This window comes from Melanotaenia boesemani, chromosome 10, assembly GCF_017639745.1.
Source record: "Melanotaenia boesemani isolate fMelBoe1 chromosome 10, fMelBoe1.pri, whole genome shotgun sequence".
Taxonomy (NCBI): domain Eukaryota; kingdom Metazoa; phylum Chordata; class Actinopteri; order Atheriniformes; family Melanotaeniidae; genus Melanotaenia; species Melanotaenia boesemani.
Window position 1 is genome coordinate 26,431,522 of NC_055691.1, and position 25,755 is coordinate 26,457,276.

Genomic DNA, 25,755 nt, shown 5'->3' on the forward strand with positions numbered 1-25,755 from the left:
TCCCAAAATGGTTTAGGCCTAAATACATCTGTGATATGTTCAGAGAATATAAACCTAGCAGGGGTCTTATATCCAAAGACTGAGATCAGATAGTCCAGACCAGAGTCCAGATTAAACAAGGAGAAGCAGCGTTTAGCTGTTATGCTGCAAATACGTGGAACAAACTGCCAGAGATTAAACTTTCACCAAATGTACACTTTAAAATTCAGGTTAAAAATCATTCTTGTCATATGCATGAAATCTGTAGGGTAACTTTTAACTTATCAGGACTGTTGATGACTTTTAATTATTTTAATAAAAAAAATTTACATGATTTTCTATGTTTTTGCACACACTTTTAATTATGTGTCAATATGATTTAGTTTCTATTAATAGTCATTTATGTATTTTATAATGCTTCTTCTGCATCCTGCTATAATGCTTTTAATGTTTTATTGAAAACATATATATATTTAAATATATATATATTTAACTTGCCTTGCATGCAACTCAGGTGAGAATTTGAAGTCTTTGTCCAAAAAAACTGTTTACTATGCAAATGGAAAATATTTCATCAGTAAAATACTGGTAAGGTATTATTAGCTAATTTTTCTTTAGTGAACTAGATAATAATTTGGTATTATAAGCAAAACAAAAATGCAAGAGCAAAAGAATCTGAAGAGTTGTGATTTCCCACTCCTGAGGTACAACTCATGCAGGATGTGGTGATGTTGCAAGTGAAGATAAAGATGGGGAGGCTTGATAAATGGACTAAATGGCAGCTCCCACTTCTTAATCCATGCTTTTTATGTTCATCATTAATGCATTGTGGAAAAAAATGTACCATGGTTATTCTGCTTTTATACAACAATATTCTTTCTGAAATAGTATGCATAACTTTGAAAGTTTTTATACAAAAAAAAACTAATAAACATCTCACACTCAATAACAGTGAGTGCAGCAAGATAAGTGAAATATAGTTTCAAGCAGAACTGGCAGAAACAAATATTTCCACAGGTGATAAAATGATGGTCAAAATAGTTTTGTCACAACTGAAATACACCTCAAAGTTACATAAACAAAGAAAAATGCCTTGTCATGAATTTTGACAGAAATGGAGCCCGATGGTGCAGCATCTTAACCTTGAATATCTGAAATGAAATGAACATCAGATGTTTGGTTTTTTCTTTTGTTACCTGCAGCCCCACTGAGACAGTAGGAGGGAAATGCCCTGTCTCTAGTTGTTGGAAGGAAATACTGTGTCAGGAAAGTGTGTGAATATGATGCCATTGGTGACTTCCTGGGAGATAAAAGAAAAAATTAAGTCATAAGTGTAAATGGGACAGATAAGTCCAAGTAATCCAGCCTCTCTTAGTCTAACCGTCCCTATTTTCTTCAGTCTTACCCTGTGTAACCTGTGCTCTGTTTCCCCCTCTGCCTCAGACGGTGTTCAGGATTGTGGTGTTGGGGATATGGGATTACATAGAGAACAAAGTAGAGGTAAGATCTCATGAGTCCCATTAGTTCCAGCTCAGGGCTCCTTTCACTGCAATGTCATTCCCTGAATTTAACAGCTCAGTGTGGCAACTATAGAAGCTTGAGACATCCATTTATTTGGAATTTTTTCAGGTATTCGATGGAGCTATCATCGTCCTCTCTCTGGCCCCTATGGTGGCCTCCACAGTGGCCAACGGTCCCAGCAGTCCCTGGGATGCAATCGGTCTTATCATCACACTGCGCATCTGGAGGGTCAAAAGGATCATTGACGGTAAGGCTGGGAGGGGCTGATGTCCCCCGCGTCCTGTCCTTTACTGTCAGGGCACAGAGACAAATGCTGCAATGTGCTCTCTGCACCAACTGTGACATTTAGTCTTGAGGTTATTCCCCAATTTGTTTTTTTCCTTCCTTATCTTTTGTTTTATATATATACATATACCAACTGAAATAGCAGGGTATCACCTATCATGAAGAACCTCTGTTACTCATGAGCTACGTACAAAAGATTTTATTATAGAGGAGCTTGAAGATTTTTACATAAGGATATTTTTCCCCCTTTAACCATGTTGCTCTCCAATGCGTTTTTTGAATATGGTACAGAAGATGAATGAGTAGTGAGTGTGAGCATGGACTGAGGTCTGCTGTCAGCTCCAATACTAACTTTCTGTCGAGAAATGTGACACCTTGTTATCTAATATAACACCACCACAACCTATACCTGAGGGCTTACCATGAAAAGAACATAGATTATGTCACAACTTTGTTGGTGTCAGCCCCTTAAAGAGTCCTGATAAATATGCAAAATTTCCAGGCTTTAATTTAAGAAAAAAAAAAAAAAAAGACGCTGTACAACTAAGTTCCATCTTTTTTTCTTTTCTTTTGTTTCTCCATTTTTAACATCAATAAACCTTCCTAAGCATTATATTAGAGAAACTTAAACAAAACCAGTGTCAGGAAAATATTTGAGTATATGTATTTTTTCCAGCCTATGTTCTGCAAGTTAAAGTGGAAATGGAGCTGGAGATCCAGCAGTATGAGAAGGCCAAGGCAGTGAGGGAGGAACAGCTTGATCGTCTTACCCAGATCTGCCAAGAACAAGCTGTATGTTCTCTCCTCTGTTTCATCCCTCTCATGTAATTTTATAGCTGCATGTAACCAGCAGAGGGCAGCAAAGTATCATAAAAGAAAAGTATTACACCTGCAGTACAAAAGGCATGAGACATCTTATGAAAATTGATCGCATAACAATAGATTGTACTTTATATTGCAGTCCAGATATCTCATTTCCAGCACTGTGCATTAACTCATAATACAGTTATTATAGTTATTTTATTGTTTTACAGTCACATTACAGAACTGCAACAAGTAACTGAGCGCACCTGCTGAGTGCTTTTTATTTCTCATATGTCCATCCAGCAGGGGAGAAAAAGTTCAAATGCATCTGGTAGAGATATTGTTTAAAAAGAAGTGTCTGGACAGAAGTGGATATTATATTAGTTTGGATAATAGAGTAAATTGGTAGTATCCTAAAAGTTTGTTTCAAGTAAAGAAATACCCTGGCTTGCTATCTCACTTTTTGTTCTTTACTTTTAGTTTGAAATCCGGCAGCTGAGGGCCCACCTGGCCCAGCAGGATCTGGATCTTGTAGCAGAGCGTGAAGCAGCAATGCAGATCCACCATATGTGGGGTAAACAGAGCAGCAGTTTCCAGGAGGTGGACGGACTGGCCCCAAGGGCATCTGCACATCACAGTCCAGCAAAAGCTAGAGAGCCTGGAGGGCCTGCAGGTAACTGTGTGGAACAATGTGTCACTGGCTGCTAAAGACCTCTGTGCACAAGAGAAGGAACAGGAAGGTTCCCGCTTCAATTTGGGGGTTTTTTTTCTTTTGAAAGATGACTCTACCAAACCTGTACTGGATTTACTGGAGGGTGGGTCTGATTTACAATTTTTTAATTAAAATGGTGAACAAGTTTAGGCTTTCTTAGAAACCACTTTGTATACACGGACAAATACATGCTTTTTTTGTTTTGTTTTTAAAGAAAGTGTTTTTAAGTGTTGTGTGTATTTGCCTCAAATCATTCAGATGGTTTAAAAATGGATATTGGATATTTTTCTTATTTTTGCTAATCCTCCATCTGTAAACCTAGATACACAATTTATCTTTGCTGCTTTGCTGTAGTTTAAAAATTGCAATCAGTCGTATGTAGTTGTATGAGGAGCTGGGATTTTAAATATTTTTAATGGGTTAATAATAATAATTATAATTATAATAATAATAATCCCCCATTCACCACTCACAGTAGGACCACTGATTAATGGTGGACCTCACATACAGAGTCCTCATCAGAATTCTGGAGCCACGCCTAGATGGACCATAAACCTCTCACACAGTGACAGCTCATAACTTAAAGGACTTAAAACAACAAAGCACAGTCAGAACGGTTGATGTCAGAGCTCAAAACACAGAAGCTTTTTCTTTATCAAGCTATAAATCACTGCACATCTGAGCCAGTGTTTGTGGTCAGACAACCTTTTAACTGGGCCTGAAGCTCATACACTCGTGTGGTATTGATCATGTAGAGACGGTCCCTGTCACAGTTCAGACAGAACAATGAGGAGACATTCATAAAAATTAATGTGGAACCCAAACATAAATCAGCATGCAGTAGCATAGACAGCAGTCCTGTTCAGAAACACTGGTTCAGTATCTGTAAAACACTGCAACACAATGTTTATTTAGATTACACTAATAAATTGCTATAGATTAATTAAATAATAGATAATTAAATAGAAAATATTCAAATTATTTTTATTAAAGTTATTAATGAGAGTGAGACTGGATGAGATTTAGAATTAAATAATAATAAACATTTATTATTTTGTGTTTTTCTACTTTCATCTTTTTAGATCACCATGGTCAGGATGACATGAACAACTACATCAGTCAGTACTACAGTGAGCCAAGCAGCGGTGAGCATCAGGAATTCCTTCTTCATTCGCTACAGCTCATTCAGCATCACTATATTTCAAGATCTTCTATATTATGTGTTGTTTTTGTAGATATGGGGATCCCAGACCCTGCCCGTGTCATCACCACAGCCGCCATTGACGTGCATCTGCCTAACAACCCCAGCCAGCTTCCATCATCTTTAGTAAGTGCAGATGCAGCACCATCCAGCCGTCTGCAGCGCACTGGGAGCTCAGTCAGTGAAGCTTCCACAACCACAGTATCCCACACCAGCTTCAGTGTCGGTCAGCACAGCATCAGCAGCCACACGCTGGGCTCCAGTATGGACTGCAGCTCCACTGTACGTGAGGCTTCCACCTCCACAGACTACAGCGACCAGCGTTGCTACCCCCCACCGTACAGCAGTCCTTTAGCCATGGGCACACAGCCACGAGGGTGTCCCAGCGCTGTGGTGCAGGAGTTACTCTCCTCTCTTTCTGAAGACTCTTGCCTCACCCAGAAGGGGCTGGACCCTGTCAACCTCAAACCACCCAGCCCAACAGGTTCCACAAAAACCAGTCCTGAGCTGGAACACAGGGTTAACATTTACAACAAGAGGAACCAGGAGAGCAGGATAGGGCTGCACGCCAAAACCGTAATCCATCTGCAGGGTAATGAGCCTCTTCTAGAGGAGAAGTACAGGATGATGGGCCCAGTAGATACTCCAATCAACCGCCTATCCGAGACATAAGATTCTGCAGAACTTCAAAGGAATTGCTCTTAAGATCAGGCGCAAAACTTAATGCAAACCTGTGTTGTGGGGAGTCACTGGCACATCAACTGTGTGTCAAGCTCTTCATAGTCCAGAAATTCAGACGATGAACGTACTGGAGCAGCAAAGCTCTTGGAGGACAGATAAAGGGAGACTTGTTATCACGCAACACTTTTCAGGAATTGACACAAAGAAAAAAAAAATTTATTTTTCTTAAAACAAACCAGCAGTGAGGCCCAAGCCAGACATTTCCAATCAGGCCTGTGCAGAAAATCTGGAATAGGTTGTAAGTTCTCTAAAAGATCAAGCATCATCACAAGCAGGAAACAGGCCACAGTGTCTAACTGTTTAGACAGTTTCCCAAAATCCATGAAGAACAGTCCTTTGATGGACTGCTGCAGGGTACACTGGATATGTCTCAGCTTATTTCTATTCTTTGACTTTCTACATTATTAGCATTTTTATCTAAATTCTGTGAGTGGGAAGAATGTGAAATCCTCTTGACTGTTGATGAGTTTTTATCCAGGTGCCATGACTGGAAAATAAGCAAGTTATGCTGTGTCAGTTAGCGATTTTAGCATATGGATCAAGTCTGAAATAATGTGTTTTACATTTAAATATTTTAAAGTTGTGTAAATATTTAAGAATGGGTTTGGTTGTCATGCCACAACCCAAAAACAATAAAAGGAAAATAAAATGTTAACAATAAGATTTAAGCATGAACCTTGAAGATTTGTGACCGTATTGCAAATTAACCCTGTTCAGTGTGGTGTCTGCTGGCACAGTCTCTGATCATGGAAAAGCAATGCTGCAAAATTAACCCAATAAAAGTTTAAAACATGGCAAATTTTAAAAAGTTTAAGTCAATAGTTTAATTCATGGCTTTCCAAAAGCATGTTGTATCTCAAAGTAAATTTATTTTGAGTTAACATGAACAGTTTTACCTTACAATCAGCTACATTAGTTAAGCATCCCAAAAGAACACAAATTATATTTACTATTGGAAGATGGAAAAAACTTCCTTCCAGAGGCAAGCACAGCTTAGTCTTTAGAAATTTCATACTGCAGAGTACATTTAAAACTGGCATTTATTTCTTGGTTCCAATTGCAGAGAGGGTTGTTGACAACAATATCTGCACGCAAACACGCAGCTTTAAAAATTAGTTAAGGCGGTCGCTGTGTTTTGTGTGGTCACTCTCTTATTTTTAGGTGCACATCCCAGCTGTATGAAGACAGGATGGTGGAAGTGTGTTTCTTCTCACTTGCTCAGCGCTTCTGTCATCTCAGGAACAGCCTTCAGAGAAACAACACAGAAAATTGTTTTTCCACTATCATGCATTGGTTATTATCTATTCCTATAAATGTTTCCACTGCAGTCTACTTTTAAATGAATCCCTTGTCATGTTAACTTTAATAACTTGCAGATGCCTGAACCATTTCATTCTGAATTAGTAACGACGCAGACCATCTGATTTATTTCCTGGGGTTAAATAAGGATAAATATTTGCCAGCACCTGTCATTTTTTATTCCCAGCATATTCCATATCACAACATTAATGAGTCTATTAAGCAAACAATCATGCATGCCGGTGCTTGCTGAACAAATTAGCTCATATATTTGTCAAGACCACAGCAGGCTGCATGTATACAAACATCAGTGTTTCTAAGGTTGATAAATGCAGAGGAAGATTCAACAATGGAGGCATCTGGTCCATTAATAAACACATGAATAATGAGAGCTGTGTCATTTTAGAGAAGACAGATTCTAAAGCTTTTTTGGGGAGGGGGCAATATGAGTGCAAAATTATTCAAATGGTTCTGCTTCTGAGTCAAGGAACTTCTTAACATCATCAACCACTGCCTGAATTGGTACAAAGTATCAGTTCTCTGTCTGGGGGAAAGTAGAAAGCCCATCCATTTTAATCAGTTATCTGAGGAGTGATCACATGTAAGATGATCCCACCCAGCAGGTCACAACTCTGCTGCCACCAGCTTATTACTAATCACTTCTACAGAGTTTGCCAGGACACCTGGGCCGCTCAGGCACTAGTGAGAGGCTAAATAAAACATGACCAACAGGACATACGTGAAAATATAACCTACTAGTTTTTCACAGTCGGCACTGGACTCCAGTGTTAGTCATGCCAACACACCTGGCTCATGATCCCCAAGTACCAGCTAGATGTAAGAATGCAACTGAGCGTATAAGTGGTCTGGCAACTAGAGGCCGAATATATAACTGAGGGTAGCTATTATCAAACTACTGATCTTTTTTTTTTATCTTCTGAGATGGTCGCGTATAGCTCTCCTACCATTAAGCTCCAGCCAGAACTCCCCTTAGATTAATTCACAAGCTTAATAATTCAGCAGTTGCACATTTCCATTAGGTGGGATAAGGCATCATGCAACATTTATCAGTGTGAATAAAATTGTAATATTCTTACTGGCACTCAGGACAATGCTAACAAAACATACAGAGTAAGTCCAGGAACTACTTGGTTGCCTAATTTAAGACTATAGTTGGTAATGCAATACCAATCCCATACACTTACCTTAAAAAGATCAGCTACCAAGCCGTAGTCAGCCACCTGGAAAATGGGAGCCTCTGGGTCCTTGTTAATAGCAACAATAGTCTAAATAAAAATGAAAATTTATATGAAATGTGTCTTTATATTGACACAAAAACATGGCATTTGAATGTCACAAATGTGGAGTTTTATTTTAAGTTCTGAAGGATAAGAAGAACGTTTGAGTTTTTTTATGTGGGTTTTGTTCACTGGCACAATGTTGCCATTTTTTATTTGTACCAATGCAAAAAAAGAAACTATATTATTTGTGATCCAAACTTAACTCGTGGACTCCAGAGATTTTACCTTGCTATCCTTCATTCCAGCGAGGTGTTGGATGGCTCCAGAGATACCAACTGCAATGTACAACTCCTGCATGCATAAAAAAACCAAATGGTCAGCCGTTTCTAAACCTCAAACCTCTAAACAAAAACTACTTGTTCCAGTTTAATGCAATGGCATATGCAAATCTACAAGGCTAGATTTGGAGAGTTAAAATTTTTAATCAGACCAATCATAGCTTTCAAATTAATTAATCATGATTAATCACAGCTAACAAATTAATCATGATTAATCACCACTGGTGAGTTTTTATATGCCTGAAATTTGCTCGTTTTTACTGTATTGTATCAACAGAACGAGCCAATGCTACAAATATTTACTGTTAACTGACCTTCCCTTGAGTAAACGTCAGATGTCCAATGGTCAGTAAATACAGCATGTAATGTACTTCTACATGCTGTTCTAAATCATTTCTACCATGTTCTAGATCCTAACTCAGAATTCATATATGATCATCTCACCAACCGTCTCAATGGTGATAATTTCTGTCATAAAACCAGCAGATGTGACGACTGAAGTTAAACAGCCAACATTGATGAAGAAACTGGGATAAAACAGGTTTTTCCTTTTATCACTGAAGTGTGAGTGTTTGTGCAGCAGTGATAAAAGTCCTACAGCAGCATCACCCAAAGTAAACACCTGTTGATAAAATAGATCATTGGCTGTTTGTTTTTCTTCACTTTTTTTTACATAAGATTATCACTTTAGTTGTAATAATCAGTTCAACATTTCATAAAATCTAGACCTTAAAAAAGGTCTCATTTATGCCCCCCTTTTCCTGGTCAATGCTTCTGCCTGGGCCCCCATCAGAACTTTTCTAGACCCGCCCCTGCATAGCTGAAATATAAATCCTTTCTACAGCTACTTTTTGTCGTCAGCTACTGCTAGGTCCTGCCAAAAACAATACTTTTGTAAAGTAAATGTGTGTCGGTGTGAACGATGAACCTCTAGTTTCCTCCTTCTCAGCTGAACCATAAACAAACGCTAGAAGTGAAAAGCCGATCAGCTGATCACCTACAGCTGTCATGATTCACGTAACATGACTGAAGAGGGAAGAAGCAGCTGTTGCACAAACAGAGACGACCAGAGATCCAGTAGAGCAGACACGGTGCAAAACGCAGCTGGACTGTCGCAAGTTTTAAAAAGAATGCGGGAAAAGTGCAGATGTGGAACCCTCTCACCAGGAAAAGAGTGTGTGTTAAAACACCCCCATTCTCCACGGAGGAGACCTCCATGGGTCGCTCCACTAAGGCTGTGTTTATTCTGAAGTCCATCCATAGAGCCAGCCGTCTGGCTCGCTTTTCCGTTCCATAAACTCTTATGAGTTGCTCTATATTCTAATGATACATTTACTTGAAATAGCATGGAAGAGATTATATTGAATGTATGTAGGAAAGTAGATTTTTAACTGAACACAAACATTTTCTTTTTTTTTTTTTTAAGATTTAAATTATATTGAATTTACTGAGTAAAATCCCATAAGCTTGTCATAACACTTGCAAAGTCCAGTCTGGCCTGATCTGATGATCCAGTCGGACGTCCAATGCATTATGGTTTAATGGATCATCTAAGTCATTTAGGGACCTAAAGTGCCATAATGTACATTTTGCAGGCCCAAATGTGTGGATAATCACAGCTGGTGTTTTAGCTGAATCACATAATGGTGAGTTAACCTTTTTAAAAAGGTGAAGCCATCAGGATTATACTGAGTAGCTGCATGAAGGCCACTAGGAAATTTGTCAAACGCAAACAGACATACTGACAATGAATTAAGCTTAAGTGGCACCTTTAAAAACTTCATATATAACCAGTTATTTTTCTAGTTGCAGTTTCTGCAATTTACCTTTTTTTTGTTTTGTTTTATTCATTCATTCACTGATTTTACACACAATGAGGTTTTTCCATATGGCTACTTCATAAAATAAAAGAACATACCGGTGCTACAATCTTGCCAGTCTGTCCAACCTGCATGTCATTAGGAACAAACCCAGCATCCACTGCAGCTCTAGATGCACCAACTGCAAAATGAATATTGTGCAATTCAACACAAGATAAAGAAATGGAAGAAAACGATACTGATGTTGCTGTAATACCTGCAGCATTCAATTTGTCAGCAAGGTCATAAAGGAGTTTGAAGTTATCTCCACTCTTCAAGCCTCTTCCTAAAAAAAATATAAATAAATGAATAAAAATCATCTGTTCAGACAGCAAACATTGTTCTGTAACTCAGCTGACAGTGAATTAGCCTAAACCTAAAATATGTTACAGTGCATCACAGTTTGGGTTAAAGTTTCACCCAAATATGGACATTGACTGCATACCTCCTGATACTACGACCTTTGCACTCGTCAGCTCTGGGCGGTCACTCTTTGTCAGATTCTGTTCAATCCACTCAGAAATTCCAGTGGGAGGAGCCGGAGCCACTGCAGGACAGAGCAAAACCAAAAAAAATGAGAATATTGGCTTGTATTTACAAAAAAAGAATTAATATTTTTAACCAGTTTATACCACTGCCTTTGTACTTAAGCAGAGCAGGATGAGTCTGTACTACCTTCTTCTGATGCAGCACTTCCTCCCTCTGACGGAGCTGCCTCAAAAGCTGTTCCTCTGACAGTGAAGATCTTAATTGGCTCATTACATTTTACAGTGCTGAGGGCATTTCCTACAAAATTCAAACACAATCTACTTCACAACTTAATTAAAAAAATCAGAGCTAAATTAAATAAACAAAGCAGAAAAAATTATAATGAACCTGTAAGACTTAATCTAAAGCAATAAAAAAAAAAAACAGCAAAAAAATTATACTCATCACAAATATACCAGAAAAATTCCCAAATCTATATGATTGTGTACCAAACTCGCTTTACCTGCATAGATGGTCCTGACAAATGTATCTGGAGATTTGATCTCAATGATATCTGAAACTGGAGCAACATCCAACTTGGCAGCAACTCTGGGAAGCAGGTTCTAATAAAAAGGAGAAAAAAAAAACAACTATTACAATAGTTTATAATCTTATGGACAAAGATGTCTGACAGATGATCATATGATGCCTGTAAAGAATTTTTATATAAATGTAGTGACTACATATAAATTTGATACAAAAGCTTTGTAATTTTCACTTTCAGGTGATCTGAAAATGTTTTTGTGCATGATTTACCTTCCCAAAAGCTGATGCACCGGCACAGATGTGACTAAAGTTGAACTGCTTCTGTGTTTCCAGGATAAGTGGAGTCAGCTCCTCTAATAAAATCAGAAAGCAAAACTAAAATCAGGAGTAGAACAGCTAACTTCTGGATGAAGTACTGGCAGTTCAAGTCAACTAAACCTGAGTTTCCACGGCATGGTACCTTTTGGGTCAGCCGTACCAACGTTTTCCTTGTACAACTATGCAAATGGCTCTACAGCAGAGTGTAGAGGAGAGTAAAACTGCAAAGTCTCTCTTCTAAATAAATGTCCGTCGTGTTTTTCTGCTTTGCATCTTCTATTTCTGCTGACCTTAGCTCCTGCCTATCTAAGAGTCAAGACACCTGGAAAAGATGACAGTCTCAACAGGTAGCCCAGGCCTAGTGTTCTGATGCTTACTGATGCCTCCGACTTGTCTTTTCAACCCCAACAAGCAAAGGGAAATAGTCACCCTCCCTAAGTCTTCTTCAGAATGAGACCTTCTGCTGGAGGTCTCATTCTGTTAAAAGGGAATTCTTCCTCCCTACCATCACCTGCCATCACATGCATGTTCACAATGAGGGGACTGGTTCAAAGAAACAATTCCATTTGATTTCTTGGTTCCCTTAGCGAGGCAGCTTTTTAAGAATTGGTATGATATGAATAGAAATATAATGAACAGGACTGTGTCTAATTAAACTTAAATGAAAATGGTTTCCTTTCTCTTTAAGTGCATTTAGAGAACTTTTGATGTGAATTGAAGTGATACAGATAAAGTGAATAGAAGTTAAATGTAAATTAGTGTGAGGCAGAGTGAATTTGAAAAAAAATATCTTCTAGCAGGCACATTCAAAGAGTTTTTGCACTTTCAGTAAGTATGTAATGAATAAGTGCTACACACCTGGCAAAGCCCCTTTGTATGCTTCATGTTGAGCCACAAGAACCTTCTTCACACCCTGTACTTTGGTAATTTCCTCCACAACCTAAAAAGACAGAAATAATTTGATGTATCCAGGTTTTCTGGTAACCCTCTAATGTCTACTTATTTGCCTGTACATGCCCAAAGTACACCATGGTATATATACACTACCAGTCAAAATTAGATTTAATGGAAAAGTGTATCCATACAATACATGACAATTTTAAGTTTTAACTTACCTTTGCACAGTTTGTTCCAACAACCAAACAAGAGACATCTCCACCCAGTTTACTGGCAGCCGTGATGGCGTTGAGCGTAATAGGGGTCAATTTCTCATTGTTGTGTTCAGCCACAACCAAGGTGCTCTGAAACCTCTGGATGAGCCCAGTCTGTTGGAGCAAACATCTCAGTCAATATGAGTGGTATGCCAATTTAAACTAAGCTACTTGGTATTGATGCCAACTGGGGATAAAAAAAAGGCCTTTGTTTTTTATTATGAATAAACTGCAATCCTCTTCACATGCCCTGAGAAATGTGGACAACTACGGAGCTTGGCACACTAGAGTGGAGCGGCAGGATCTCTGTGTGAGAAAGGCCTACAACTCAAATTATTTGTAGTTTTTTGTTTAGATGAAAATAAAAATCTGATTTGGAGTTGGCTAAAGATCTTAACTTTTTTTATTTTTATTATTTTAACATTTATGATTTTGCTGAGGAGCAATTTTTATATATATTTACAATTTTAAAATATTTTATATACTAATGATTGTCACAGCCAGTATCCACAGCGTCATAATTTAAAGTTTGCTGATGACTCGGTTATCTTGTCTCTCCTCAGCAGTGTTGACCCTGATCCCGGGTTAGTGGTCAGGGATTTTACTGACGGGTGTCAGTCTTCCTTCTTACAGATAAATGTTTCTAAGGAGATGATTATTGATTTTTGAAAAGAAAGTCCGGTCATCTCACCAGTCGTCATTTCAGGTGAAACTGTTGAAGTGTTGAACCAATACAAGTACCTGGAAACTGTACTTGGCTGACTTTTGAAGCCCATGTGGATTCACTTTGTAAGAAGGCTGATCAGTTAATGTATTTTTATCAGAAGCTTTGTGTTTTTAATGTGGATTTTACTTTCATTTTATCTGCTGGTTTGGTCTTTTAACATGTAAAAATTGAAACAAACTGCAGCAAAAATAGCTGGCAGAGCCTTGAATAACCTCACTGATCTGCATGAGATGAGGTCAGTGAGAAAAGCCAGACGGATCCAGTCCGATCCTCACCACCCACTACATGACCAGTTCAGATTGCTTCCTTCCGGACATAGATACCTGCTGCCGAGGTGTAGGACTGACAGACTAAAAAAGTATTTTATTCCTGCAGCAATTAAGTTTTTAAATGATTTGTTGTGATATGATGTGTCTGTTGTTTTGATTATATATGTACTGGCTGTAAAACTAATTGCCCCCAGGGGAAAATAATTAAATAATTCTTGAATTTGAAACTAGTGCTTACATACTGGCATGTACATTGAAAAAATCAATTAATTAACAAGTTAATTAATTGATTAAAAAACTGTTTTCACTCTACAATATTTTTTTTTATTTCATAAACATGCTTAACAGAAAGTGTTTTATAAATTCAGTCATGTACTCCGGGATGTGTCAAATGTAAAATGTTATACTGCAGTTCCCTAGAAAATACTTTAGTCATATATCAATAATATAGAATTTCTTACTTCGTTGATGTTTTTGTTTGTTTGGTTTTGTTTAGTCATAATGTTATGTGTGCACTTCCCTACCTACCTACCTACTAATTAGTATGGGCAAGTATATACATAATATTATGATACCTCTGGAGCAGCTGGATCTGGATCCAGCTAAGTCAAATTAATGACACTACCAGGTAAAAGTCATTTCGATAAAACCAAGTAAAAAGAAAACATAAAATATCACATGCTAGTGTCTAATCCCTTTAATACTGCTACACACCTCAAAGCTTTAGATACAATGTAATTACAGTTTACAAAAGCTAAATGTAATTATCGTTTTAGTTTAGCAATATATAATATATACACATTAAATCACTTTTTTTAAAGTGAGCTATTAATAGTAAACTTATTTTATTAGCGTATGTCTTGTGTTTCTATGTCACTCCTGTCACTGACAATGTTAGTTTCATAACCTACATTGCGAGGTGTCATTACATTATGCTAACGACAATTAGCATCCGGCTAACACAAGGACTTTCAACATGCAACATATTTACACAGTATATTATATTTAGTCACCTAACACTGTTCTCGGCGCTGTTCAAAAAAACACCACAGCCATAACACAGCGCTGTTAAATAGTTAGCTAGGAAAGCTGGCAGCTAACAGCTGCTGCACAAAGTAGTAAGGTACAATAACTGATACATACTTGATGTGTTTTTAACTTCTATAACAAAATAATGCAATGTCTTTATGTATATTAGTACAGCTGCACTCTTACCAGATTCTTCAGAGTCGTTTTATTTAAGGCTCTGTTCATGTTGAACTCCTAATGTTGCTTTTAGCAGAAGCAGGGACAGATTTATGTTGAAGGTCTTCTTCTGACGTTTGGAACGACCGAGTTCTCGCGATATATACTGAACAAGTGAGGTAACTTCCTGTCTCTCTCTCTCTCTCTCTCTCTCTCTCTCTCTCTCTCTCTCTCTCTCTCTCTCTCTCTCTCTCTCTCTCTCTCTCAAATGTCACAAACTTGATGTTTTACATTATTAACATTTTCTTATTACGGAAATTTTATGTAGTTTCCTCTTTAATATTCAGGTGACTAAAAAAACACATTTAACTCTCTCTCCTCTTGGAGAATTTCTTCTCCCGCACCCATGGGCAGATTATAAAGTAAGGGGCAAGGGGAGTTACCTGTCCTAGCGAGGACACCCAGGCTGAGACAATAATAACTGGCACAATAACAACAAATGCAGAAACAGTTTGTGCGTGTATTTTGTCTCGTGCCATTAATTTTGTAGATGTCCTGCAAAACTTCGTCATTGACCTACTTCTTTCTGTTATTATTTTGTTGCATTTGGGGCAGTTTGTGTCTCATTTTGGATATAGGCCTATATATATATATATATATATATATATATATATATATATATATATATATATATATATATAATCTAGACATAACTGATATGGAGCTGTTGCACCTTAGTATCGGATACTGAATTAATTTGATCAATTTGCTGACTATGTTCTGCACTAACGTGGTAGTTTGATTTTTTTTTAATTAATTTTGGTTTGAAAATAGAGATAAATACCCTTTTTGCCAAATTAGGATTAACGTATTAATGAACCTCATTTTCACTAGATCTATTGTTGTTGAGTATAAAATTGAATTAGTGAAATATCCTCTTTCACATCATGAATTAAAAAAAAGTCGCTTTGCTTCTGACAGGAAAAATTAGATAAAATGTAAAGCAAATTTGTGCAAAGTATGCTTCATCCCACCACTTTAGAGACGTCTATTTCGGACTAAAAACACAAAAATTAGGCTATAAAATAAATAAACATGCACGTGCATATTCGTCTCTTTGTTGACAAAAATTCTCGGCAGTTTCACGTTAAGTTTTGATCAACATTAAAGATTTTTTTGTTCATGTAATTTCAGTGGTTTATCTATACATAAAGAAGAAACAAGTTTTTTTTTTAATTAGAAAATAAAATAAACCCCAGAAAATAGTTTTTCTGGACTCACTAAATCATAAATTTGATAATTTAACAGCATTTTTGTTGTTGTGTTGTTAATAAATAAATAAAAATAAGAAGAATATGTAATGTTAGTGTTTAGCTCGCATGTAATCTGTCTAAACTAAATTCTGTTTGTGACATTTCTCCCAGTAGAGGGCTCCCTGCAGCGCTGTGAATGAATACTAATGAAGTGTTAGGTTCACACACACACACACACACACACACACACACACACACACACACACACACACACACACACACACACACACACACACACACACAACAAAAACAAAAACAAAAACAAACAAAAAAAAAACACAACAATGTTCTCGAAGAACTGATATAAAAGAAACTATAAATATTAAAATAATGATAGTAATAAATTAATGAAAAAAACATGAAATTACATTAATTCTTCTTTTTAATACCACTTTTTAAAAAAGATAATATCTTTAACCGTAAAATCTCAGAATAAAAAAGGAATAATATCATAAAAGGGAGGTGTTTACGAAGGACACGTAATATCAAACAAGCATAGGTTAACTGCATTATCAGTACCACTAGTTTCATTGTTTAGTAACTTAATAGGCAAAGTTGCTGCTGCATGTATCACAGATTGGCGTGCAGTGCTGTCTGTCGGACAGTCAGATCAACACACACATGCTCTCAAAGCCAGCCCATAAAGAACATAAAGAGCAGCGGTCCAGGAGAAGATTTGCATGGCACCCTCTCCCCGGACCCACAGAGGTCCAGGTTTTGCAGACGTCACTGGTCGATGATCTTTGCTTTCTCTCCACCTCTCGGAGGAGGAATACAAGTTTATCATCCGGCTGGGGACGGAACGGTCTCCTCTGACGCTGCTCTCCTCCATCCGTCGGCTTGCACTCCACTTTGTGTCCTGTATGGTGGACATCCTGCTCAACACTTCTTTCTTGGATGATATGGGGGATCATTCAAAAAGTAAGACAGCTATTCTTCTCTTTCTAATCACTATCCTTGAGATTTATCATCTTAATATTTTTACTTTTATGCTTATTACTGATGTTCGGTCTGCTAAATTTTATATTTTCTCAACGGATGTGGATGTTTGCAGGAAAATGCCGCAAACTACGAGCTTTTAAAACCAGATCATCACTAACGAAAAACTACGAAACTACTACGAATTTTTTTAAGAATATATCGACTCAACTGGTGAACCATTTTGCCTTTAAACTAATTTATGGAGTCGGTGATATTTTTTGTTCCTATTATTACTATAATTTTCTAATATTCATGGAAACACATGTGCTTTGCACATCTCTCCACAAGGTGAAAGTGGGTTTAACAGGGATGCCGTGTGGATTAAAGACGCACATATTCGACGTAACATTCACACATTTCTTCCTCACAGAGAAGTCGGGAATTGCAATGTGTGTGGGCTGTGGAAGTCAGATACACGACCAGTACATCCTGAGAGTTTCCCCGAACCTGGAGTGGCATGCAGCCTGCCTCAAGTGTGCAGAGTGCAACCAGTATCTGGACGAGACCTGCACTTGCTTCGTGCGAGACGGAAAGACTTACTGTAAAAGAGATTATGCGAGGTGGGAGGACCGTAGAGTTTTGTGGATTTTTAACATGTCCCAATTCCATGTGTTAATAAATAGAAATGTGATGAGTAAATTGAGATAAAATCATCCATGATGGAAAACATATACGAAGGCGAACAAAACCGTTCGTTGTCCAAAATAAAATGGGTTACTTTTTTTCTTTTTAAAAAACTCCTTTTCTGTGACTGATATCAGCTATCATCTTGTATATGATGCCATTACATTACAATAAGTACATGATACCAAGTAATCTCCTTCTCAGGTTATTTGGCATCAAATGTGCAAAGTGTAACATGGGCTTCTGCAGCAGCGACCTGGTGATGAGAGCCCGGGACAGTGTGTATCACATGGAGTGTTTTCGGTGCTCGGTCTGCAGTCGACACCTCCTGCCGGGGGACGAATTCTCCCTGCGGGACGATGAACTGCTGTGTCGGGCTGATCACGGCTTGCTGGTGGAACGGGCCTCTTCAGGGAGCCCACTCAGCCCGGGGAACATCCACACCAGACCGCTGCACATCTCAGGTGAAATTATTATTTACTTGATTTAAAAATGAATTAAAATAAAAAGGTCTCCAAAATTATTATTATTATTAATCTTATTATTATTATTATTATTATTATTATTATTATTATTATTATATTAGTCTAATAATTTGATTGAGAAATTATTTAATCTCTCAGTATTTAACATTAATTCGTCTTTTGTCTAATTGTAAAGGAAAACTTACTGCTTAAAAATATTAATAGCCTAGGTTTTAAAATGTCTTTCTCTTTAGACCCGATTTCGGTCCGACACCCTCCTCATCACCGGAACCACGTTCACAAGCAGTCTGAGAAGACCACCCGAGTCCGGACGGTGCTGAACGAGAAGCAGCTTCACACCCTGCGGACCTGCTACAACGCCAACCCGAGACCGGACGCTCTGATGAAGGAGCAGCTGGTGGAGATGACCGGGCTCAGTCCCAGGGTGATCCGCGTCTGGTTCCAGAACAAGCGCTGCAAAGACAAGAAGAAGTCCATACTGATGAAGCAACTTCAGCAGCAGCAACACTGCGACAAAACCGTGAGTGGTCAGGTTTCAGTAAATAAAGGGTTTCAATAAAGTTTTATTATATTTATGGCAAATATTTGTAGATAGCTGCCGTTCCCAATGGCACGAATCAAATGACATCAGCTTATTTTCTGTTTTCTGTGTTTTTCTGTAGTTTTCATTTTTTAAGAAGGAAAAACTTTGTGAACAGTTGGCTATGCAATGTTTTTCCATACGTTTGCGAGAAGAACTGGGAAAAAAATGAATATAAATCCTATTGGAGGATAACCCAAGACAAAAAACTTGAATGTCATGCCACACATGTCACGTGAAATGATACGAAATTCTGTACAGACCAGATACTGCAGACAGTTACGATAAATACGATAATACGAATAAAAGTGCAATAAAAAGAAGTGAATATAAATAAAACATAAAGGAATTAAGGAAAATGTATTCAAGTCATAAAACGGTATTACACATGTTGCGAAACCTAGGATCATAAACCTTTAGTAATACGAGAATAGACCAATTAAAGTATTTCATAAAGCCTATTATTTGTTTCCAAAATAAAATAAAAAAAATGCAAACTGAGTGATAAGTCCAACTATTTTCTCTACTGCAGCCACCACCGCATGAACCAAACCTATGTTTCATGTTCATTTAAAATTTTATCCATCATCTTCTAATTTTCTTTTTTGTTTTGGTCAAAAATATATAATATGGGTTTGTGTGGAAATAAGACAGAGTGGCACAGGATCTTCAACAGTGTTTTTATTTCTCCTGTAGAATCTGCAGGGCCTGACAGGCACACCCCTGGTGGCAGGGAGTCCCATCCGACACGACAACACCGTGCAGGGGAATCCTGTGGAGGTGCAAACCTACCAACCTCCGTGGAAAACTCTCAGCGACTTTGCCCTACAGACCGATCTGGACCAGCCTGCCTTCCAACAGCTGGTAGGTTACTAAAACTTTACTACAGTTAGGTTTTGTTCAAATAAATGATGGGCTATTAAAATAAGGAATTTATCTATAATAGAAATAAAGATCAAGTCAAGCCGGTGAATTATTGCATGGTGATAATATTGTGGCTATTTATCTGATAGTGTAAAGATGAAAAAGATGCGTTTTGTGTCAACTTGACTGCTCAGAACGTGTAGACCTCCACTTGATAAACTACTGATAACAATAATGATGAGGTTTTGATTTTCCTTATACTTTGAAAAAGAAAGAAAGAAAGTAAGAAAGAAAAAGAACTAGTCTGCTGGAATTTGACTCTCAGGTATTCCCACATCCTGAATGTCTTCAACTAAAGTTTGTTAGAAACTGTTTGTGACTATAAGATCAGATTGTTTAAAATGAGATAAGCACACCGACCCTCCATGTTTCGCTCCTGCAGGTGTCCTTCTCTGAGTCTGGCTCTATGGGGAACTCATCGGGCAGCGACGTTACCTCCTTGTCGTCGCAGTTGCCGGACACTCCGAACAGTATGGTGCCGAGTCCCGTCGACACGTGAGGACAGCGGAGTCAGCTGGAGGCCCCGAGCTCTCGCTCGCATCATCTACAGGGCTGCGCAAAGACCCCGCTGACATTCAGTCGAAACAAAATAATAAGCGACCTTGATGGATTTTACTGCTGGATACATTCGGGTCCCGCATGGAGGACGAGGGGTCTGACTGCTCCCTGCACATCTAAGGCATTGTATCTCGCTGCGATGGATACACAGCTGCAGATGGACACAACGGGCCTCTAGCTGTAGAGGACACTTTGCCAATACCTGATCTGGACATCATGGGAATGCGTGATGAGACTGAAACACGTGAGCCTGTGCTGGAACTCTGAACGTCAATGGTTGCAGTATGTTTGTCAGGAAAATACAACCTGTGTAGATGTGCATGACCTGTAAGTCTCATTATCGACTCTTGTAAATTATTGGAACACATGAGAGATGCGCAATGGTCGCGTATTCTCCCAAAAAAATAAGTTATTATTATTATTTATTACGAAGACAGACATAGCTGATCCAATCAATAAAAACCGTTGATTATTGCATGCATAATCATTTTGTTCCATAAATATTCGGAAGACTTTTTAAAACTAGCCTATAGTTGGCGAAATAAATACTTTTCTACTTGAAATGCCGTTTAAAATAGGCTATAGATAAGCGCCAAGACTTTAGAAACTTCCTTCTGTAATGACAACTAATGAGAAGACAAATAACTATGAAAATAAATACCCCAAAATTCACATTAGGCCATCAGAAATTCAAGGTTTTAATTCTATGTTTTGTTTTTTTAGTGTGACAAATGAGTTTCTGAACTCTGGCAAGTAGTTCATTTTCGACACACTGCACAAGTCAGTGTAATCTACTCTTATATTTATTCTTTCTCAGTTTCTGAGCCAAGTGGATCGCTATCTGATTGCTGACAAGATATTATTAAGCATTTGGCCCATGAGTTAGGGGTGACTGAATCAGACACAATAGGCTGCTGCAGTTTGATTCGCCTGCTTGTGTGTTTTGGGGTTTTGAATGTTGACCTTAGCTCTTATTTCTATTATTACAACCCTCACATTGATTCAAAGCAAACTTGGCGTGATGTTGCTTAAGTGATAAAACGATAAAAGTGGTCTTATTTAGACAAAATGCCATAATGCAATACGCGAACCCGAAGCTCATGGCTACAAGTCTAGACAGAGGACAGGCAGCGGCGGCTGCTTATCTACATCTGGCATCACCTGCAAGGGATACACTGAGTGGACCCACAACAAAACCTGCAGCAGCAGCAGCAGCAGCGGTGCAGGGCTGAGGAGACTCCCAGCCTGCGGACGCATCCTGGCGTGTCCTGAGTTTATTTTCATTCCAGCAGGAATCTTGAGCGACAAATCGCCGCTGGACAAGAGAGCATGCAGGTCAAGCCGGCACTGACACACTACACCTCAACAATTTGTTGGGAAGGATAGACTTTTATCAGTGAAGGAAGTGGAGCCTTATTGAGGGGGGGAAAAAATAAAAAATCTCGTTAAGACCTGCAAACACGCCGATCCACTGGCTAAATATTCCAACTCTGCCAAAGATTGCAGAAGCAGCAACACACAAAGAAAATGGAAACAAGGGGGATATTAGGCAGGGAATTATATGCATAAAAATATATATATTTAATTTGCTCACCGCAAAGTCTATAAAAGTAATCATTTGGAAATATCTGACTAAAAACATGCAACAGGGCCCAGATTTCAAAATTAATGATTTAAAGCAGAACCTGAGGATGGGAGATAACTCAAGTAGTTTCACTTTGTTGAAAATGAAAAGGACAGTTTGAGGGTGCTTGTTTTATTTTCTTTTACTTTGTGGTCTCCTTTCAACAGATACACACTGAAGTTGTTCAAATAAAAATTTATTTGAAAAAATGATAACAAATAGGCACAATAATTTTATCCAAAAAGTACCAGACTTAAACATAAATCTCCAGTTCACTCATGTATTTTTCTATTTCTTTGAAATGTAAATTAACTATCAGTCAAACTGGTGACAACATGAACAAATTACCAGTATTAAATTTAACGTTGAACTCTCCATGTGTGGTGAAGTAAACAGCAATTTAAACATGTTCATGTCTGCACAGAATAAAACGGAGGAACAATATCATATACTCATAAGTATTTTATTGAACATAAAGGTAAATAACTCAATAAATTATATTAATTTTTAAGTTGCTCCTAACAAGAGAATAGAAAGACAAAGAAAAGATGTGAACTTGCAAATTATATCTGCAACTGAGCTTGTACTTGGCAGGATGAAGGCTAGAGATATTCTAGTCATTTACATTCAAAATAACTATAAACACAATCAATGAACACTAACAGTATGGATGAACATGTTTGGCAAATGATAACATACGGTAAATGTTACAGGATTATTGTCACTTTTAAAATGTAACCATTTCTGTCTACAGCACAACAGGAACAAATGGATGCAAATAGTTTATTCAGGCAGTAAACACGAATAAGACATTTTGTGCAAATTTTTCTTAAGCATCAATATGATTTCCATGAAATCAAAAGAAATGCAAGACCATATAATAAGGCTTCCTATTAACATCTGGAAAAAAAAAACAGTCTGAAAAACACAACATGAAAAACTAAGTCGCCAAGATAAAAGTAACAATCATAACAATAATAATTTGAAAAACAAAAACGAACTAGTGTCTTGTACTGGCTATAATGTGCTTTTTTTATTCTGTGGACAGTGTGCAACTCTATCACTCTTCCTGCTTCTGAAGAAAAAACTGCAGGGCTGAATCCCACTGATCTCTTGGGAAGCGGTTGGACAGTTCACCGTAATCCAGGAGCCACTGGAAAACTGAAGCGATGGAAAAGGATAACAAAATTTTACTGATTATCTGATAAAAATCCTCAATCCATAAAAACATAAACAACAACAACAAAAACAAACTATCACATCCCAAACACCAAAAAAAAAAAAAAAAAAAAAAAAAAAAAAAGTAGGAACTAGTCATGAAAACCACATTTTATCAAATATATAAACTTATTTTAGTTTTACAGAAGAGTTTAGCTTACCCATTCTACTTGTTTTATTGTCTGGATCCTTCTCGCTGCCAGCACAGTCCTAGGAGGAACGATAACCAGATTTAATACAGAGCTTAATACAGGTATATGCATCAATAATATCTGCATGTTTCATTGTGTCAGCTTAATTATGCTACACAGGGCCTAGAGCAGAAAGTTGTACAACACAGCAAAAAATCTAAAGCTTCTCACCATGATTTACTCAGAAAACAGAACTATCCAGGATTAACTTGCTCCACTCGAAGGAATGTTCCTGAGCTTAACTCAGATGAGGCCAGCAGGGCAGGACGCCATGCATTACTGCTTTGTTTGAAAGAAATGACAATAGCTCGTCTCCCTATTAATGGAAGTTAATCGGTGTCTAAACAGTGGTGGTTGCAGGGTGGCAAGGAGGGCTTGTTGTCAGAGGAAGATGAAGGAGACGAGCTGTTTACTGGGAGTTGAACCAGTGGCAGGTAAATCCACCGTGAAGGAATCCATTTATCTTTGTAAAGCCCTGCCTGTTACAGATTCACCAGCAGCCCAGATTCGCAGTTATCAATTAGCTAATGCAGAAGTAATGTTATTAACTTGTGCAATATGTGTAAAATTGACTCAGTTTGGTTATTTTATTTAGAGGCATTAAACTCTTGAGGTCAGAGAGCATTAAACGTTTTCCACATTTAAGAAGAAGAAGAAAAAAAACAGCACAGACAATTTCTGATCTTGACTTTCTGCAATAATAATGCATGACCATGTTTCCCCGTTTACCTGAATGAATGTGGCCAGCAGCACGCAGCTCATCTCCTGCTGTAGGATGACCTTGTTCTGAGAGTTGTTGTAGCAGGCTGAGATGAGGGATGGAAACAGGACTCTGATGAGGCGTGGGTGGCTGAAGTACTGGAAGGGCAGCTGACACAGTTTCTGCAGAACGCTGGGCTGGCGGCCAGACTGCACTATCACCTGGAACACACAGCGAGCAGGGCCAGTCAGTCACTAAGCAGTGGCACTGCTGGTTGTAAATCACTACTCTGTGCCCCTCCCACATGTAAATCTGCCACTACAACAACACACAAACAGCCATTAGGAGGAGACCTGGGGGGCACAGCCTCCCACTACACAATTACAGGCTGTAAAACACAGTGATTGGATGTTTTGTTGCAAAATGACAACAGTGGAGCTCTAACAGAGGGAAAATGAGAAATGTGAGCTGATGTCCTCATTAACCATTTTAACTTCACTTTCAGGTTTTGAGTTAATCTCTTTGAACAAGGCTCCAGCAGAGTAGGTTCAGGAGTGAAGCCCAGGTTTAGAGGGCTTCTGAGGTGCAACCGGGATATGAAGGGGTGGAGTTGGGAAGGGTGAAATAGAGGGAAATTGACCAAAAGCATTGCCACCCCCTGTTTGAGAAATGAGCAATACCATTAGCGTTATTCTCACCTCCTCACTCATGCACCTTCATATCCGGGCCACCGGCATTAAAACCAAATCACTCCCAGCCTCATTTGATTAGACAAAAGGCTGCAAGAGAGGAGGTCCCAGCCTGATGCTTGAGAGGAACATCAGCAAATGTCAGGGCCAGAGGGTCAGAATGTTAAATCCTGGCTGCCCTGCTTTACAGGGACAGACTGCAGGACTGCTGGCTCAACCTCAATGGAAACCAGAAGGTTGAGGTGAGGTCCCAAAGTCACAGTGACATAAATTCTCAAGATTTACAAGATTTTAACAATACACACTCTAATACGCTTCCATTGGCTCTCTCTTTGATAATGCACTCCAAGTTTGAGCAGCAGGATAAACAAAGTGATAAGTCACTGCTTTTATCGGTTCAAGGTGAAGCCTCTCAGAGCTGCCCTCAACAGCGAAGTTCAAAAGGACATTAAACAGTTTCATTTCCGATCTTCATTTGTTTAAGAAGAAAAAAAAAAAAATCCACAAGGTCAAACAGCCTGAACTGAAATGCTTTACAAATACTTGAAGATATGAAGAGCACCAGATTTATCAAACCTGAGATGTGTTAATTACTGAAGACAAGAGAACATGGGAATTATTTCAGTCTGGTGTGTTTTATTCAGTACACTACTGAACAGAAGACTAGTCTGTAAAACAAACATGAAATATGTCTAAGAGAAAGAACTAAATCCTGTCAGTTCCACTCGGTAAAATTTTTTTCTTAAATAAAAGAATTTTGGACTGACAAATCTATCCACTGAGGGAGGAAAAAAAGGCAGGCTCTGGTTGTTTTCAAATGAGGAGCTGCTTATTTTCAGAGCATGTAGTTTTAGAGCTTCCCTGCTACTTTTTCACCACTAAATCCTACATCCTCATAATTTTACCTTGCTTGTTGAAATGCTGCTCCAAGATAAATTGGCAATGGGAATGCATTAATTTATACAGCTAAATACATTAAAAAGTCAAAACTACAATTCTGAAAAAGCTTAACACATTCCCCTTTCTTGTGTTTTAATTCAGAGCATTTAAGCAACAAAATTTAACACCACAGAAAGTAGCTGGTGTTTAAGGTGGAGCTCTGAGGTGATTCAACCCACAAATCACCCCAGTGATCTCATAATCCTCTACCATGCATCTTCATTCCATCTTCAGCTGCTTAAATAAATTGTCCACCTTCAAGTGCCTGATGCAGAAAGACATAAA

At 38.2% G+C, this 25,755-nt stretch overlaps 4 protein-coding genes across 9 annotated transcripts in view; 2 read left to right on the plus strand and 2 right to left on the minus strand.

Annotated features, from left to right (window-relative positions):
- tmem266 (transmembrane protein 266) overlaps positions 1-5,398 on the plus strand; it is a 33,448-nt gene extending 28,050 nt beyond the window's left edge. The window contains exons 6-11 of the mRNA XM_041997245.1: positions 1,423-1,479; positions 1,609-1,747; positions 2,462-2,577; positions 3,070-3,262; positions 4,384-4,446; positions 4,537-5,398. Coding sequence (XP_041853179.1) covers positions 1,423-1,479; positions 1,609-1,747; positions 2,462-2,577; positions 3,070-3,262; positions 4,384-4,446; positions 4,537-5,174 — 1,206 coding nt within the window. The 3' untranslated portion in view covers positions 5,175-5,398. The remainder of the gene's footprint in view (positions 1-1,422; positions 1,480-1,608; positions 1,748-2,461; positions 2,578-3,069; positions 3,263-4,383; positions 4,447-4,536) is intronic.
- Positions 5,399-6,092: 694 nt separating this feature from the next.
- etfa (electron transfer flavoprotein subunit alpha) lies at positions 6,093-14,817 on the minus strand. The gene is made up of 12 exons (XM_041997246.1): positions 14,675-14,817; positions 12,428-12,577; positions 12,171-12,252; positions 11,265-11,347; positions 10,972-11,071; positions 10,656-10,766; positions 10,426-10,527; positions 10,198-10,266; positions 10,040-10,122; positions 8,069-8,134; positions 7,748-7,828; positions 6,093-6,489 (listed from the first exon to the last, which is right to left on the minus strand). Exons 1-12 carry the CDS (start codon positions 14,711-14,713, stop codon positions 6,454-6,456), a joined length of 1,002 nt encoding a protein of 333 aa, XP_041853180.1. The 5' UTR covers positions 14,714-14,817; the 3' UTR covers positions 6,093-6,453.
- Positions 14,818-16,542: 1,725 nt separating this feature from the next.
- On the plus strand, positions 16,543-20,561 carry isl2a (ISL LIM homeobox 2a). Of its 2 annotated transcripts, XM_041997389.1 has the most exons (6): positions 16,543-16,878; positions 17,309-17,498; positions 17,767-18,026; positions 18,281-18,567; positions 19,324-19,491; positions 19,934-20,561. In XM_041997389.1, the coding sequence occupies exons 1-6, from the start codon at positions 16,821-16,823 to the stop codon at positions 20,048-20,050; spliced, it is 1,080 nt and encodes a 359-aa protein (XP_041853323.1). In that variant the 5' UTR covers positions 16,543-16,820; the 3' UTR covers positions 20,051-20,561. The 2 variants fall into 2 exon arrangements, with proteins under 2 accessions (XP_041853323.1, XP_041853321.1); XM_041997387.1 differs by having other exon boundaries at positions 16,842-17,498.
- A 1,619-nt stretch (positions 20,562-22,180) lies between these two features.
- scaper (S-phase cyclin A-associated protein in the ER) overlaps positions 22,181-25,755 on the minus strand; it is a 56,885-nt gene continuing 53,310 nt past the window's right edge. For all 5 annotated transcript variants that reach the window (XM_041996325.1, XM_041996324.1, XM_041996327.1 and 2 more), the window contains 3 exons: positions 23,872-24,063; positions 23,113-23,161; positions 22,181-22,894 (listed from right to left, as the gene is read on the minus strand). In XM_041996325.1, the coding sequence (XP_041852259.1) occupies positions 22,794-22,894; positions 23,113-23,161; positions 23,872-24,063 (342 nt within the window). In that variant the 3' untranslated portion in view covers positions 22,181-22,793. The remainder of the gene's footprint in view (positions 22,895-23,112; positions 23,162-23,871; positions 24,064-25,755) is intronic.